At 38.4% G+C, this 17,801-nt stretch overlaps 1 protein-coding gene across 2 annotated transcripts in view; it reads right to left on the bottom strand.

The window, feature by feature from the left end:
- The window catches only part of LOC134211808 (uncharacterized), a 156,616-nt gene that overhangs the window by 56,938 nt on the left and 81,877 nt on the right, over window positions 1–17,801 (bottom strand). The window contains exons 7-8 of one of the 2 annotated variants that reach the window (XM_062689069.1): window positions 14,926–15,104; window positions 8,922–9,008 (exon numbers count right to left, since the gene is read on the bottom strand). In XM_062689069.1, the coding sequence (XP_062545053.1) occupies window positions 8,922–9,008; window positions 14,926–15,104 (266 nt within the window). The remainder of the gene's footprint in view (window positions 1–8,921; window positions 9,009–14,925; window positions 15,105–17,801) is intronic. The other variant, XM_062689070.1, reaches the window with a different exon arrangement.

The raw sequence follows: 17,801 nt of genomic DNA, 5'->3' as shown, positions 1-17,801 counted from the left end.
AAAAAAGATTCACCACCGCACCAAATATGTCATGTACAAAACGTTGATAAAATCAGTAGTCCTCTACTGACATGAAACATGGACAATGCTCGAGGAGGACTTGCAAGCAGTGGCGTCTGGTCGGCCTGTTCAACCTGTTCATCGCACAGGTAGGCCAACTAATGAAGATTATATTTTGATCTTGTGTTCGAAAACATAGTTGCACCGGTTGGCAGAAAACAGAGAGCTGTTGCAAAGGTTGCAACAGCTACGTTCAATTTTGTTTCTGAACCAGTCAACACATTTGAAAAATAGGCAAACATGTAGCTTTCCTTTTTGTATTCAGGCGTTTGGTTGTTTGTATCCTTCCAATGCATAGAAATACACTCCTGCATCAAAACACGTGTTTTTTGGTCTCTGCTCGCCTACATGTAGAACACGAAGTGATGCAACAAACCTTGCAACGAAACGGCGTCGCAGTTCGTTCAAGTTTACGACGTGAACGAAGAAGAAAATATGAGAGAGAATTGTGAGGAAAATTTTCAGCATTTTCAGCATAATTATTTGAACGTAGTTCTCTTCTATTTCAATATTTCTTGTTCAAGTTCATATATTTCGAGGATGTCTCTGCATGTGGATGTCTCATATGTGGCTCAAATATAGCTGTAATGATGTGCATAACCTTACTCTTTCAATGAAAATTTATTGGTTATCAAATGGTTGCATGATGCTTTTCCCTTGCTAACGGCCAACAACGAAAATTGAGCTTTATAAAGATATTTTTCCGATGGTCACTGGTGACGCCAGTCATAGTTATTTGGTAGGGCACCATTTATTGCAAGAACGTTGCCGTTGCCACACCGCGCACGTGCTGAAGGGTTATTAAGAATGATATTTGATTGTTGAACATTTTTGAACAGGTTCCCAATTATTCCACGCGACGCCACTGCTTGCAAGCACTCGGTATTACAAGTACAAGTATTCGAGAGACGGGTGCTTAGAACCATCTTTAGCAAAGAATGAACGACGAGCTCGCCCAGCTCTACGGCGAACCCAGTATCCAGAAGGTAGCTAAAGCCGGAAGGGTACGATGGGCAGGGCATGTTGCAAGAATGCCGGACAGCAACCCTGCAAAGATGGTGTTCGCTTCCGCAGGTACGAGACGACGTGGAGCGCAGCGAGCGAGATGGGCAGACCAGGTTCAAAACGACTTGGCGAGCGTGGGACGATATCGAGGATGGAGAGATGCGGCCTCGAACCGTGTATTCTGGCGTCCAATTGATGAATCAGTGTTATCTGTTTAAATGTAAACTAAATAAATGAAGGTCCACGATCTTGTATCAGTACATGGATAAGCTCAACTTAGCTTGATTCACTGTACACTTCTTAATTGCTACTCGTGATTGGCCGAGAAACAACAATTAGTGTTAGGATGAGATCTAAAGGAAGTCGCCTTAGTAAGCGACTAAATCATTATTTTGTATGCAGTTATGGAAAAGTGATTCACTGAACTGCACAAAGCAAAACCAAATATTTTGATGATAGCAGGACGGTTCTGTGTGCAAGAAAACACCCACTGAAACTTTTGCTTTTCATTTAGAGTCTGGGGAAAAGAGAATAGGGGCCGTCCACATACCACGTGGTCAGGTTTTTCCCCGATTTTCCCGGTGAAATTTGTTGAATTTTCCCGGTTTTTATTTACCTTAAAAAATAGTAAAAAGGTTTTTTGTCAGAAAAATGGTGGGGTGGTTCTGAACATATTTTTTTTAGAAAAAAAAATCCTTCTGAAAATGTCGTCTCTGGGGGGGGTTTATGTCCAAAACCACTGGGTTGCAGGTTTTTGTGTCAGGTGTTTTATTTTCTAACCGAACCTGAGTATGGAGGTCAGTTTTATATCAAAGCAACTGATAATTTGTAACATTTGAAATAGATACATTAAATGTTAGTATTATACGTGTTATGTGAAATGCTTTAATCAATAGGCACACTGATATTGTGCGTTTCGTGGCAGTTAGTTTCAACCGGTATTTAATCAATATGGTAATTCCCCCAAGTAACATTTTTGGTTTAATAACGGTCTTGAAAACCATTATTTGCTTTGCATGAGCTCTATAAACCACCATAAAACTAAAATGTTACTGGAGGCGTTAGTATTGCAATGGTTTGATTCTTTTCTTAGTTGCAAAACTTTCGAAATATTCTGACAGAGCCAATGGACATAATGTTCACAGAAATCAGTAAAAACGTATAGTATTTCATAGTATAGCAGAAGTATATTTAATGTTTAGCTCTCGATTTGATCGTATTGAGACTGTTTCAGATGAAGCTTTTCAAATGATCGCAAAATTATGTAAAGAAAGCACAACTGTCTCTTGTTATAAAGTAAATCCCTGTTTTCAAAGTACGCATTGACAATTTTGCTGAACTAGTTTTTTGGTCCCACTTGCCCCGTAACCTACTTACACTTTATCATACTGTAAACAATTAATTTGATAAACCCCAGCCTTATTTATCATTTCTACTCTATCCTTTGTGGAGCCCAACAGTGTCAGTTGATTGCTTCTGCCAAGGCGAACCAAGACTATTTCGACATATTCCTAAAGAAGGTACAGCGGGCCGAAGAGTGCGAAGCGGACAGGAAGAGGAGACTGCACAAGAAGAAATTGACCATTCTACGAGGGAAATCAGCGACGGAAGGTAGAACGACTAACCCCACAGTACAAATGATCGAGGGATTTGTTGTTAACCGTTCGACACAGCAGTTTACGGAAGAACAATTAGCACACCTCAACAAGGGGTTAGGGTATGCGACAACCCAGAAAGCGGACCTAGAGCAGATAATCGTGGATACTTAGCCAGCGATTCCACGAAATGTTGATCAACGTAGACAAGGAGGACTACGATGAACAGATAACGACAAAAATCAACGGAGTACCATACAGGCATTTGAGAGTGGACACACTACCCGGACTAATCTTACTAATAAACCCGGACTTACTAATAAAACGATAAAGGAATGCAAGACGATCATCGGAGAAGCCCGGGTTAAAATGACGAACACTGTGTTACCAAGGATCAAAGGACTACCAAAGATACCTAAGCCAGGTACAGAGATGCGAGAAATAGTTTCATTAGTGGGATCCCCTACACAAAACTTGACCAAGTGGTTAGTCAAGGAGTATGCCGAAGCCGTTCCCCAGCAGATCAGTTGTAAACACCCAGGAGTTCACCAAGAGGATATTGGAATCAGGAAACATCGGAGAAGAGGACATCATGGTATCATTCGACGTAGCGGCATTGTTCCCAAGCGTTCCAGTGAAGGATGCTCTAAACCTTTTGGAGGATTTGCTACTAGAACAACGGACGGATACAGCATGGCGAGGAAAAGTAAAGATGTATCTCAAGCTGGCAAGATTATGCATGAATTAGAACTACTTTACATTCCGTGGAAGCTTCTACAAACAAACGAAGGGTGCACCTATGGGAAATCCGCTATCACCGTTTTTGTGCGAATTATTCATGACGAATTTGGAGGACAACCTAGAGGAACAAGGAGTACTAACCGAGAAATGGTGGAGATACGTGGACGACATTTTCAGCATTATCAACCGGAAAGATCTACCCAGGATTTTGGAAGCGATAAACAACGTGCATAAAGACATCAAATTCACCCACGAGGAGGAAAAGGAAGGTAAATTACCTTTCTTGGATCTACTGGTTATCAAGGGAACAAATGCAACATTAGACTTTGAAATGTACAGGAACTTACGAGCGAAGAAGGAAAAACGAAGGAGCTACAACACATCATGGAAACAGCGAAGATCAACGGATACAAGGAAAGAACAATTCAAGCAATCATCAATAAGAAGCAGAGGAACCTACGGAAAAACGAACTGACAACACTGTCACCGATCGATGAACCGCTGAAGAAGGTATCGGTCCCCTATGATCAGCACATCACCCACCAGCTACGCCATCGACTGAGGAAATTCGGCATCGATTTAGTATTCTCCAGCAGAAGCAATCAACTGAAGACACTGTTGCGCTCCACAAAGGATAGAGTAGAAATGTTAAATAAGGCCGGGGTTTATCAAATTAATTGTTTACAGTGTGATAAAGTATATGTAGGTCAAACAAACAGATCGTTAGATGTAAGGTTCAAAGAACATATTGCAGAAGTAAGTAAGGCTAAGAGGAAAACTGATAAGGGATTAAATTATGAGTTTAGGTCTAAGGTAGCTGAACATGTATATCAGGAAAATCATTCAATTACGACATCAAACATCAAAATTTTAAGAATGTCTCTTCTCCGTAGAAACTTGATGTTGCTAAGAGCTTGGAAATCTACCGACAGGTACAAACGCGGTTGTTGAATAAAGATCAAGGAAATTGTAGCTCCTGGCTCTTCAAGTTTATACCTAAGCATTAAGCGCAACAAGCGAGTAGAAGTAAGCACCGTAGTAAATGTACCTGAAAATTACAAAAAAAATCAACATATACCTCACAAGCAAGCTTGGACGTTATACCAATAACTTAAAGTTGAATGCATTCATTCAAAAGAATGAATATTTCGATATTCCATTCTATGCTTGCCTCAATATTATATAACACAATATTTATGATTAACTAACTGACCCGTCGAACTTTGTCCCCCCAAAATTAATTCGTTAGCACAAACATTTATTGCGAATTATTAATTTAGGTTTTAACATTTGCTCTGCGATTCGATTTGTTTGACAAAGCAAACGTCCAAACTTCTAATGTTCCAAATGCCAAATTCAGTTCCATTGAAATTAAAATGATCTAGTGACAACACAAAGTGGATCCTGAAAAAAAATCTATTTATTTTTTGCACCTCACACCACACACACCATGTTTTGATCAAAATGATTAATCTGAACCCACAAAACCACTTCACTGCCATTTTACTCATAAATATGCCATGTTAGTCTTTGTGAATTTTGACTTTCTTACAAAACAGTCTAATTATGATGTAAATTTTCAAAAACTCTTGAAAATCAACCTTTTGTTCGGAAAATTGTTGAAAACAGCATTAAGTTTAGGGTAGTCCACCATATGTTGAACGGCTAGTTTGCCTTTTGTTGAACGTGCATTACTTATGGGTGTTCAGCGATAGGCAGGGTGTCCATTTAAAATAGATTTTCAGATTCCCGTTTTTTTCCGGTTGGAGGAACTGATACTAAAATATTATAATAGCGGAACTAAGCAAGAAATCAGGTAATTTTTATGTTTGTTTTATTAGATGGAGGACTATGAAGCTCTTAGACCCATTCAATATGAATCAATCCCAGTTTTGTCACATGCAAACCCGAAGGAATCAGAATCCACAATAATTTCTTGTGGATTCTACTTCTGGAGCAGAGAATCTCCAAAGATGAGTCAACCTAGAGCTGCAAGTCGCTTTAATAAAGACAAAATAATCAATTAATTCGATAAATTTCTGTAGGTATAACTTCTAAATAACTGATAGAACAGAACAAGCAGAAATATAACTTCTTCTTGAAGCTACTTAGGCTTAGATTGTCCACTCAATTCCTCAAGACAGGATTATTCTCAGATAATCTTCTAAAAATAACTCTATAATCCCATGAAATTGCTTCAGAATTTTATTGATGATGTTCTTTATCTCTCCAAGACCCAAATGTTTGTTTTCACTGCTCAAAAACACTTTCTTAAATGGATATTGGCGTTAAAATTTTGAATTTTTAGAATTTTGATTTTCAATATTGTTTATTCAGGCCGATTTTTCACCACATTTTAAAATTCGATACTTTCGATGTAATTCATCAATAAGTTCTATTAGAAACCCTTGAGAATGCATTGCTCTTCGAGTGCCTCGAGAAATTTCCTCATTAATTTCTAACAAAAGGATAAAGATCTATCAATTTTTGGTATGATTCGAAATCTGGATGTAGAGATGTTAAAATCAAATTCATCGACAGCAGTACAGTGCTTTGAAACACAACGGATCTCATTGGAGATTTTAAACATGAACCCAAGCTGGCGATTGGCTCTATCGATGGTATTTGAGAAGTGGCGGTTATAGGTAAGCTTTTCATCCAAAACAACTCCTAGGTCTTTAACATGATCAACCCGTTGAAGTTGAGAACCAACAATACTGTAGTCAAACTGAATGAAATTAGCCGTTCGTCGGAAACTTATGACACAGCACTTCGGAATGCTCAGAACCATCATATTCCGAGTACACCAGTCATGGAAGATTTCGAAAAGGTTCTGTAGCTCATAGCAGTCAATGAGGTCTCGGACAACTACATACATTTTAAGGTCATCGGCGAACAACAGCAGCATACCTCCACGTTGCAGTATAAGTGTTACATCGTTTATAAAAAGCGAGAGTAGCAATGGTCCCAGGGTGCTACCTTGTGGAACTCCAGAAAGGTTCGAGAAACAGTCGAACGAATTGTTCCCAATCTTCTTCTTCTTTTTCATTGGCATTACATCCCCACACTGGGACTTTGCCGCCTCGCAGCTTAGTGTTTATTAAGCACTTCCACAGTTATTAACTGCGAGGTTTCTAAGCCAGGATACCATTTCTGCATTCGTATATCATGAGGCTAACACGATGATACTTTTATGCCCAGGGAAGTCGAGACAATTTCCAATCCGAAAATTGCCTAGACCGGCACCGGGAATCGAACCCAGCCACCCTCAGCATGGTCTTGCTTTGTAGCCGCGCATCCTACCGCACGGCTAAGGAGGGCCCAATACTGACCAATATTTGGCGTCCAACCAGATATGATCTGAGCCAGGAGCATAAAGCATAAGAACAGCCCATTTTTTCTAGTTTTGCAAGCAGCAAGTCATGACTTGCTACCTTAAAGGCTGCCTTACACATCGGGAAAATTTTCCGCCGGAATTTGGTCCCCGTGTATTTTGAAGGGGGCCGGGTGTACCTTAAGGTAGCCTCACACCTCGGGAATTTCCCGAAAATCAAAATCCCGGCCCCATTTAAAATGCACGGGGCTCAAAATCCGGCGGAAAATTTTCCCGAGGTGTAAGGTAGCCTCACAAGTCGGGAATTTGGTCCATGGATTTTTTTGCAATGTATTTTTGAATATGCGATGTTTTCGGGATTTGGGCACAGAAAATCAAAATCCCGGTCCCATTTAAAATACACGGGGCTCAAAATCCGGCGGAAAATTTTCCCGAGGTGTAAGGTAGCCTCACTCCCCGGCAATTTGGTCCGCGGATTTTCCCCATGTATTTTTGCATATGCAATATTTTCAGAAAATTTTCCCAAGGTGTAAGGTAGCCTCACACCTCGGGAATTTGGTCCGCGGATTTTTTCCCCATGCATTTTTACATATGCGATGTTTTCGGGATTTGGACACGGAAAATCAAAATCCCGGCCTCATTTAAAATACACGGGGCTCAAAATCCGGCGAAAAATTTTCCCAAGGTGTAAGATAGCCTCTAAGGTAGCCTCACACCTCGGGAATTTGGTCCGTGGATTTTTTTGCAATGTATTTTTGCATATGCGATGTTTTCGGGATTTGATACAGAAAATCAAAATCCCGGTTCCATTTAAAATGCACGGGGACCAAGCCTTTAAACACAAAACAGATAGACATCATAGAACAAACTGCAAATTTTAAAGTAGGCTCTTTGTGTATCAACAATCGACGAACGGCACTCCCGTTTATCCAGAGCGACAGAAAGAGAAAGCAAAGCATGCGATGCTGCTCTGTCTAATGTGCGTTGTTCAGTAAAGCTTGACTTCCACCGCTAGGTTCGCTAGCGTTCCAAAATCATCGAAGGACCACATTCCACGACAAAGATGCCTATATGTTATGTGCTTTAAGGTAGCCTCATTGCTCGGGAATTTGGTCCTCGGATTTTTTCCCCGTGTATTTTTGCATATGCAATGTTTTCAGAATTTGGGCACGGACAATAAAAATCCCGGCCCCCTTTAAAGGTAGCCTCACACCTCGGGAATTGGGTCCACGGAATTTTTCTCCATGTATTTTTACATATGCGATGTTTTCCGAATAAGGGCACGGAAAATAAAAATCCCGGCCTCATTTAAAATACACGGGGACCAGAATCCGGCGGAAAATTTTTCCGAGGTGTAAAGGCCACCTTACACCTCGGGAATTCGGTCCGCGGATTTTTCCCCATGTGTTTTTACATATGCGATGTTTTCGGGATTTGGGCACGGAAAATCAAAATCCCGGCCCCATTTAAAATGCACGGGGACCAAAATCCGGCGGAAAATTTTCCCGAGGTGTAAGGTAGCCTTAAGGTAGCCTTAAAATACACGGGGATCAAATTCCGGCGGAAAATTTTCCCGAGGTGTAAAGGCTACCTTTAAGGCCACCTTACACCTCGGGAATTCGGTCCGCGGATTTTTCCCCATGTGTTTTTACATATGCGATGTTTTCGGGATTTGGGCACGGAAAATCAAAATCCCGGCCCATTTAAAATGCACGGGGACCAAAATCCGGCGGAAAATTTTCCCGAGGTGTAAGGTAGCCTTTAACAGGGGTGTGAACAATGGATTCAAAAATGAAGCATAGTGAGGCATATGTTGTCATTTATTGTCATATGTAGTCATTTTCAAAATCTGCAGAACAAATATACGTAAAAGCCTCCAAACAAATATTGCATTTATCGGGTAAAAATTGGTGGACGTCATATTTGAATAGCAAAATGTGTTTTTCTAATGCACGGGAAAGACACCATCTGGATTAATTTGAATTTTTATGCCAGTAATGACAATATTATTTTCATGTTTTCATTTCTACAAGCCCACCGGTCTCTGGTATTGCTAGCAAAACGCATCTATTTCGGGTTTTCGCTTATCAGCAAAAATGTTCCGCAATAAGATAAACTGCTGTAATGGTTAGTCTGTATGCCAAAATGAAGTGTCGAAATCATCAAGAAGTGTTTTGATTAAGTACCTGGTGCTCTTCGTTGTTTGATTCTGGTATATCTGACGAAATGTTGAGTTCACCGTCGTCCATATTGGAGAACTTGAAGTGTGATGACTAAAAAGATATAATGTAGAAGAAAAAATGTTAGTAAATACAACACTATGCTGCTCATTAAATCGAAACCGTACCATATCGACATGAAATCTAAAATAATTAGTGACATCTATGCATGTAGCAGCGGTATGAGTTATTTTTAAAGCTTTTAAGTTGAAATGTTTTCCATTTGTTACAAATTTGTTGTACGAGAAAGACGAAACATTTGAATAGAGCACAATCATTGTCTCAATATATTTATTCCTGATAGATTCAAATCTCTGGCGTAACATGCCGGTGCGATGTGGAAATCGATAAGGGATGTTAATATATTGAAAACGCGTTGTAGGCCACATACATATAGCATCGTGCATGCCATAAGTCATATGACAAGGTGACAGTCTGCAAACGTAGTTGGATGTTCTAGTCTAGGGGAAAGAAGGGCAATTTGGCCACCCTGAGGAGACAACTAGCCACATCTAACAAGAAAACATTTTGCATTGCGCTTTGCGAAAACTTTTCTCCTATCACATGCGTCTAGACGATTGACGTCGTTCACCGGACGTCTCAAAGCCCAGAATGTCTGTTAACAAAATTAGTAACGCCCGAAACCGCAATTCGGTCCCGAAAATCAGTGCATGATACTCTACTTTGACAATCCATGAGAGATTTAGCAGCCACTGAACCTTTATTACCAATTCCAATAACGATATGAACCTTTATTAAACGTTTTCTTATTTCAGGTGTATTATGATCAGTACTGTAGTTTCTCAATTTCAATGAAAGATGTCACACGATGTTTACATGTCTGCCCCTTTCGCGAAGGATAATTGCATACGCAAATCTAATAAATTTTTATTCCGTGACAAGGCAATATCCGCTTTATTATTAGGGGGTTCACTTAAGGTGAATTACGACAGAGTCTTAAAATGGCAGCCACAACGGCCGTGTTGGCCCTCACCTCGCGTTTTTGCTCTCACAAATATACATTTTTAGGCGATTAGTACATTCTGAAACCATCTTTTCGTGCATGCTACAAGTGAGCAAAAGTGAAAAACTGGTTTCCTTTTTTGTTTGCCGTTTACTTCTCTAGTTATGTGCTCCTGAAAACACTATCTAGTTTTTAATTGGATTCCAACGCAATTCACCTTAACGGCGTAGGTTGCTGTGTATCTGGTTATGAAAATGTTTCATAGGCGATTTGAACATTCTGCAGTCATAGGTCCACATTTTGAAAAGATATCGATAAAAAATCGATCTGAATCTGGTTTGATCTCGATGACCCTAGAGGGATCGATCATGCTTAATGAGCAGGAGAAGATTGAATGAGTCTTTTACCTTAATTCTTAAGAATCTTTTTTAAACGATCGATATCTATACAATTCCTAATATGTCGTGGAAAATGCATTAAAAAAAACAAGCAACAAAAGAGAATAGCGATAAGTCTGTGTTCTCATCTGCAGAAGACCGACTACATACTTCTCCAAATGCGCGGCAGCGATCATTGCCCTAATCTGTGTCAAATATGTATGGTATGTTCGGTGCTCTCGGCGGTCTTCAAAGACTATTCAACAGAGTTGCATCTCTTTTTGATTTTAACTTGTCCCGTCAACTAATTCGCGAAAGATTCAGTCTTTTTTTTTAGGAATAGTTGATAATGATACTTGACCATATAATGTAATTTCGCATTTCGTAATTAATTATAAGTAAGCATCATTGGGGCCAATACAGCCTGTTGATGTATCATATAAACAAATAAACAAAGAGAAACACTTATTGCGAGTTGAGTTTGTCCCAACATGTATGAGAGAGGACAAAGTTGTTGTCATTGGTAATGTTGTAGTTTTACATTCCCTTATAATATGTCAGTGAATTCTACTGTAATAAAAAGATAATATTAGTTCAGTTGATCTATAATAATTATAATCATGACTCAATTTGAAAAAATAAGATAAGAATTGCTAATAATGTTGTAGATAAAAATATCCGTTATAGAAGCTGCATAGCTCACTTCATTTCCCATGGTAAATCCCGATCTATATTTCTGATTACCCCACCCAACTAACACAACTTTCTTCCCGTGGTAATTGTGGAGATGCAAAGGTTTCTCGGTCTCTAGTAGCAACAATAACCACATACTAGCTTTCCCTTCATTTCCCAACTGACTGTAGGGACTTGGCCGGCGCTGTTTTTGATCAACATTAGAGAGCAAAAACGTGCACTTCGAGAACAGATGGTAAATAACAACCACTATTCACTTGGATCGAAGTGCAATTTGCACCAGCTCTGATGAATCACGGAGTAGCAACCATTGTGGGACTTCCTTGGTCGTGCGGTAAGATGCGCGGCTACAAAAAAGGGCCATGCTGACGGTAGTTGAGTTCGATTCCTGTTGCCGGTCTAGGCAATTTTCGGTTTGGAATTTGTCTCGACTTCCCTGGGTATAAAAGTACCATCGTCTCATGATATACGAATGCAGAAATGGTAACATGGCTTAGAAACCTCGTCGTTAATGACTGTGAAAGTGCTTAATGAGCACTAAACTGCGAGGCGGAAATGTTCCAGTGGGGGATGTAATGCCAATGAAGAAGAAGCAACAATTGATATATACCGCCAGTCTAAGCTAAGCTAAGAAATTGATCAAAGAACCCACGATACTGTCATTTGGTCGCTTTGCTCTCTGTCTTATGACGATCACGACCTTCTGCAGTACTGATTATGATATCAACGGCGAAGAATCTCGAATATAAATACCGCTGCACCATTATCACCTTTTTGTTCATCGACTCATATTGCTGGATAAAGAAACATAGATTAGTGAGCAAATGTGGTTCCGTACGCCTATTATATATTTTCTAAAGCAAATGTTTGCGGGAAAAATTTAAGCAAATGTTGAATGATTTGTACAAGGGTTCTATGCTATGCTTTACTAAGTTGAATTAAACGACATTGACAATTCAAATTATTGCTATTTTATAAATAATTGCATCGAGCATATTCATTTAAAATATAGTAAAATTTATTTTATTTAAAAAAAAGCTAACAAATTTTTGTGGCAATATCCCAGTAAAAAGTCTAATTTCCATGGATCACTATATATTCTGGTTTTTCGACTGTCTGGTATCTTTCCGGAGCATCCTAAGCATTCGTGAGAGGGATCAATTCATAAAACTGCTTCTAGAAGAGTGCCGTATTTTCAAAGCTTTTTATTATCGTGCTCTGAGTAATAAATCATTGTTGTGACCCATTTTGATAGACATGAGTGGCGACTGGAGGTCCACCGGAACATCCGTAAGAGTGGTCAGTTTAGGAACTCCGCTAAGAAGAGGGCGGAATGCAAAACCTTATATTATCGTACTCCGAGAAAGAAATTATTTTCGTGATCCATATTCATAGACCTGAGTGACCATTGTACGTAATCCGAAATAATCAAATTCATGAAACTGAAGAAATTCTTGAGGAAATCCTAGAGATTTTTCAGAAGAAATTCCCAAGGATTTCACGAAAAAATTTCAGAGAGTGGAAAATCCGAGGATTATTCATTAAAAATTACATATTTATTCCGAAGAGCCTCATGTGTAAATTTCGAAAAATTTCTCGTGGAAAATTCAGAGGCTTTCCCGAGGAAATACCGAAGAGTTTTTCGAAAATGAAGGGTTTTCCGAAGAAATTCAGAAGAACTTTAAAAAAATCCCAGGAGAATTCCAAAGATTTTCCTATTAGAATTTTAAAAAAATCCCTAAAGTGTGGAAAGGCAAGCAACGAGCAGCTACTTTTTACAAAAGCGACTTTTCTCTACTACTAACGACCAGGGAACCTGCTTCATAATTCTAGTCAAGATGCACCAACGCGTAATTGAGTGACAACGAATTAACGCAAGGTTGAGCAAGCTGAGAATCAACGGCCCTTCAACTATTTTCTCAACATTAGACGACAAAAAAGGTGCGTTTCATCTCCATGTAAACCTTGATCAGGCATGTATACAGATCGTTGATCGGACTAGATAGTCTCTAAACCGTATAAAATGACAACGGCCAACGATACATAAACTTTGCAGCCTCGCAATAGTAGCACTTTTTCCTTGAAAATAATATTCATAAGGTCACATGGAGACCCGTATCTGGTTCAAAGCTCACAACTGTGTACAACACGTGTCGAAACCGAATGCCATATATATTGGTAGCATTGCAGATCTGCACTAGGTGGTCATGGATATGAGGAGCGGCTGGTAATACGGCGAAGATGAGCAGCTAGTAGAAGAGAAGAATGCAACGCGGACGCGGATATAAGAAGGCAAATTAGCGATAAACATGGTAGCACGTGCACAGTGATAAGCTTTCCTGCTCCGGATCTTCAAGAAATCCGAGAGGAGATCGGTCGACTAAAAATCAACAAAGCTCCTGGGGTTAATCAACTTTACGTAAAGGAAAAAACCTTTTAAGTTATGGCAAAAAATCATTCGAAAATACTAATGCACTTCATTATACCACCTTATGAATGATCCCATACCAAAAAGTTAATAACATTCATAAGTTGATGAAAAGTATAAATTTTGGAATGTATGTGGCTAATGCAATGTTGTACCGAAAGGCTATCATTTTACTCTAAAATCGAATTATTTCTCGGGTACTTATTCAAAAGGACGTATGTGATTTTGTAAACAAAGATTCAAAGGTCGATTTATCCAAGCTGATGGCACTCCCACGCAAACCACCACCACCAACAATTCTCAGCCGATCCATTCGACGGGGGACAAACCCTAGTTGACCACTATTGAATATAATCACGATTGGTCATTGCGTTTAAAAGTTATGAAGAAAATGGTGTGTTGAACTTTATTAGCTTGGTAGGTTGATTTGCTGAACAGCGTTTGCAAGAGCTGTAATGTAGGCAATTATTTGTGAGGTGTATTACACTAAAGCGAAACCAATCGATTGAATTGAGAAAGGCATCGTCACCCCTAGGTGGATTAATCTGGGATTTTCTGATATATAGTTACGTTGGCACCAATTACCAATGTGCTGACCCAGAAGTTAAGCTTGACAACAACCTACAACACGCAACCAGTGGACGGATGCCGCGTCAGCAAGTGCATCGACTGGCCATCGACCATCGAACTTCGGACTCTTTGGAATCAGCAGATTTAGAATAGGCTGTGAGGTTTCGAGGTCTATACGATTATTAATTAAATTCAGTTTAGGTCGTGTACGCGTAGTTTTAAGATCGATAGAGGTGTTTTAAATAAAATTATTTTTTTAAATTAAATCGAACCTCTGCTTTGACAAAAAAGTATTAGAAATATTAATAATAAATAGCATTATTGTTTTACGTGTACCACAAGGAATACTTAAACATTGCAGATTTCTAATGATAAGCATCATAACCGTACACTTCGTAGTTGCTATTCCGTAATTTATCAGAATAAGCGTATTTGCACAGGGAACAATGGATGGAGCATGGATGTTGCTTTCCAACCTTAATGTGCATTGCACAGTCAAAAAGCTCTATGATGTTAAGTGGGCAATAACGACGCTTTGCACTTGCTTATGACCTTAATAAATCTATTGGGGATGGGAATGGAATGATGATACAGTCACTTGCCCTGTGCAAGCCGATAACACATTTGCACTTGCCATAAGTTCATGCGGAATTTTTATCGGAATTCAGGGGTTGGCTTCTATGGCAGAGGTTCGCGTCTTTGTCAACGGAATGCCAATGTGAGAGGAAAGAAATAATATAAATATATTGTTACTGGATGACACCAGTACTGATGATGTCAAATCCATGTTGGTAATAAAACAATACAGTACAATGCTTCACATTAGGTTTTATTAATTACTGCATCGGAACTAGTGATCTAGTTCATATGCATCTACTGCATAGACATAGGACAAATAAGTTGTTGGTCGCCAAAAATGCGTTGTCATATTTTACTTACCTCATTATCGAAAGCACTGTTGGTATTGTTTTTGTCATAGGCTGCTTCCATTTTATTCAGCCAGGATGACTTAGCTATAAGATGAGGGTCCTTAAAGAATACTACCACTACAGTGATATTATCCGATGTTCCCTTTCTTGCGCGTTCGACTAGATTTTCAGCGATGGAATCTGCGCACTCTGTAACAAAAGAATAAACATAAACACTTGGATGAGAGACAGATATTATTAGTTTTATTTGTCAAATGTTTATACTGGGGTCGCTTTATACGAGGTATGGTTAGGTTTAATTATGATGGCCTTCGGATTAATTGATACACTGATTTATTTGACTCTACGTATAAATGAATCATTTGTTTGAGAAAATGCATACATCCATTTACAAAATTCCAAGCAAATAATAACAGTGAAGAACTACAGTCATTTCAAAATTCACAGCAATGAAGGAAAAAAAGTTAAATTGGTTATATTATTATACAGTTTTTGAACAAATTGGCACCGGATCTCTCAATTTCTTTGGTTGAGATCAAAAGTTTTAGACTAAACTCAACTTCCAGTTCGGAAACTGCAGCCGCGTAGTGTCGGTAGCCGAGAAATGTGGTTGAGAATAACACTACGGTCTGAAAAACCTAAACACCTAAGATCTAGAGTGCTCTTCACAGTATTTAGCTCTTTTAGTCTGCTAGTGCTGCAGATTTTCCATTTCTCAGGGAAACACCTAAATGGTCACCATATGATGACCATTTAGGTGTTTATACGCTTCAAACAATGACATGACATAATACATCTCGCCTCAAGTGTTCTCCAGATAACACATTTACAATTTCTTATTCTTCTTTAATTTTCGACAAATAACAAATAAGGATTGGTTTATTGCACGTTGGTTAGCTTAGTTTTCAAATAGCCATTCATATTTTTATTGCTTTATTAGAGTGATTTTTAAGCTAAATACAAAGTTCATCACTTAACCATTCATAGATTTTTCAATGGCAAAGCTATATGGTATATCCAAACAAATACATGTGGCATTTTGTTTGTTTGGATATACCATATAGCTTTAATTCCTTTCTTTGGTCTCAAATTGAGACCAAATAACGATCGCTGTAGGAACATGAGCTCCACTTGCTTCCATTAAAATAATCACCTCTATGGATTCACTTAGGCGATCTACATTCTGAGTTTCATTTCCGACGTTCTTTAATTCATACATTCTTCGTATGTTTAATGGCAAAATTCAACGTGATTGCGAAATTTTGCTAATAATCACTAGCAGAATTTACGTAGTACGTATTTCAAAAAGCAACAACAATTTTAAGTAAGAATTAATAAAAAATATCAAAATGTTTTGGATGCTCTGGGATAAATTATCCCCTCTAGTCTAAAAATTAAATTCCTGGGGTTTTTCCGGTAGATTTTCCAAAATTTCCACGAAAAAATTTGAACACTTTAGTTCATATAATGTAAAACAATGTATTTTATTGAACGAAGAAAATAGTTTCTTGGTATATAAAATGTATAACATCATTTGTGAGTATCAATTCAGTTAGATTCGTCAATTCAGTTATAAAGCATCTAATATTCTGATAAATAATCTAATATTCGCTGTAAAAGACTTTAAGCCCTTACTGCTGTTTTAAGATATTGATTGCACCCTAGAAAATATGTGGTCACTCTCCAGGAAAATAATGAAAAACGCACATATTATAAAAATATGACAACATGGTACATTGATGAGTCATTATTCATTTTTATCTAAAGAATGTTCATATTATGTCTAATGCTTCCTCTACCTCCTCGCATTGGTCTAACAGCACCAACGGCCTATTCGGTCTAACCCGAGCAGGAGCGACAGCCTTGATAACAGAAATTGGTATGAACTAGCATTGCATAAGAGGTAAAATACCAAACAATAATACCATAAATTAATATGCTGAATACTTTAGGCATAACATGCTCATTGCTTAGGTATTTCAATACCAAACGCATCACAAATTATTATTCGTTTGCTATTGCTATGTTATTCATGTTATGCCTAAAGTATTTTGTATATTAATTTCTGGTATTCCACCTCCATAACAGAATGAGGTATTATTGAGGTAATTTCTCCTGCTCGGGAACAGTATTTTGCTGTTAAAAGTGCAAGCTAGGATTTTATGTTCAGTAAACCTATCTTCTAAAAAGAGTCCTAGATAGAAAAAATCCAAAAAGGCTAAAAGTTAGTGAAAACTAATAAGTAAATGAAAAGGAATTCTGATGTTATTATACTACTAAAAACCCAGATTAATCCACCTAGCGTTGGTGGTGCCTTTCTCGCATTTAGTTAAGACACCAACCTTACATGGGGTTTATATGATCCGATGTACCATTTTCTTTATAACTTTGAAACGCAATGACCGATCGTTATCAAATTCAATAGTGATCACCAAGGCTTTGTCCCCTGTCGAATGAAACTTGTTGCGAGAAAATCGGTTAAGGATTACTATACGAAAAGTTGTCTAATGTTTTTTATAGCTTTTGTGCACACACATACACACATACATACACACGGACAGACAGACATGTGCTCAGCTCGTCGAGCTGAGTCGATTGGTATTTAATACTATGAGTCTCAGAGGCTTCTATAAATAGTTCGTTTTCGGAGTGAAATGATAGCCTTTCGGTACAACATAGTTGTACGAGAAAGGCAAAAATTAATCAAATCAATATTTAATGTAATCAAAGTATTGTTTAGGGACTGATTTGCGATTCGATTCTGTAGAATGCATGCGTTTTCTCCAAAACTTATTCCCTTTGGATAGAGGAGAGCTTGTTTTGGCGGATACGTGATTTTCTCAGAAAATGCTTGTTTTAGAGAGAAAATACTCCAGTATGTTTACA

Source organism: Armigeres subalbatus, chromosome 2 (assembly GCF_024139115.2).
Source record: "Armigeres subalbatus isolate Guangzhou_Male chromosome 2, GZ_Asu_2, whole genome shotgun sequence".
Lineage (NCBI taxonomy): Eukaryota > Metazoa > Arthropoda > Insecta > Diptera > Culicidae > Armigeres > Armigeres subalbatus.
Note: the sequence above shows the minus strand (reverse complement) of the source record. Positions and strands in the feature narration are given on the sequence as shown.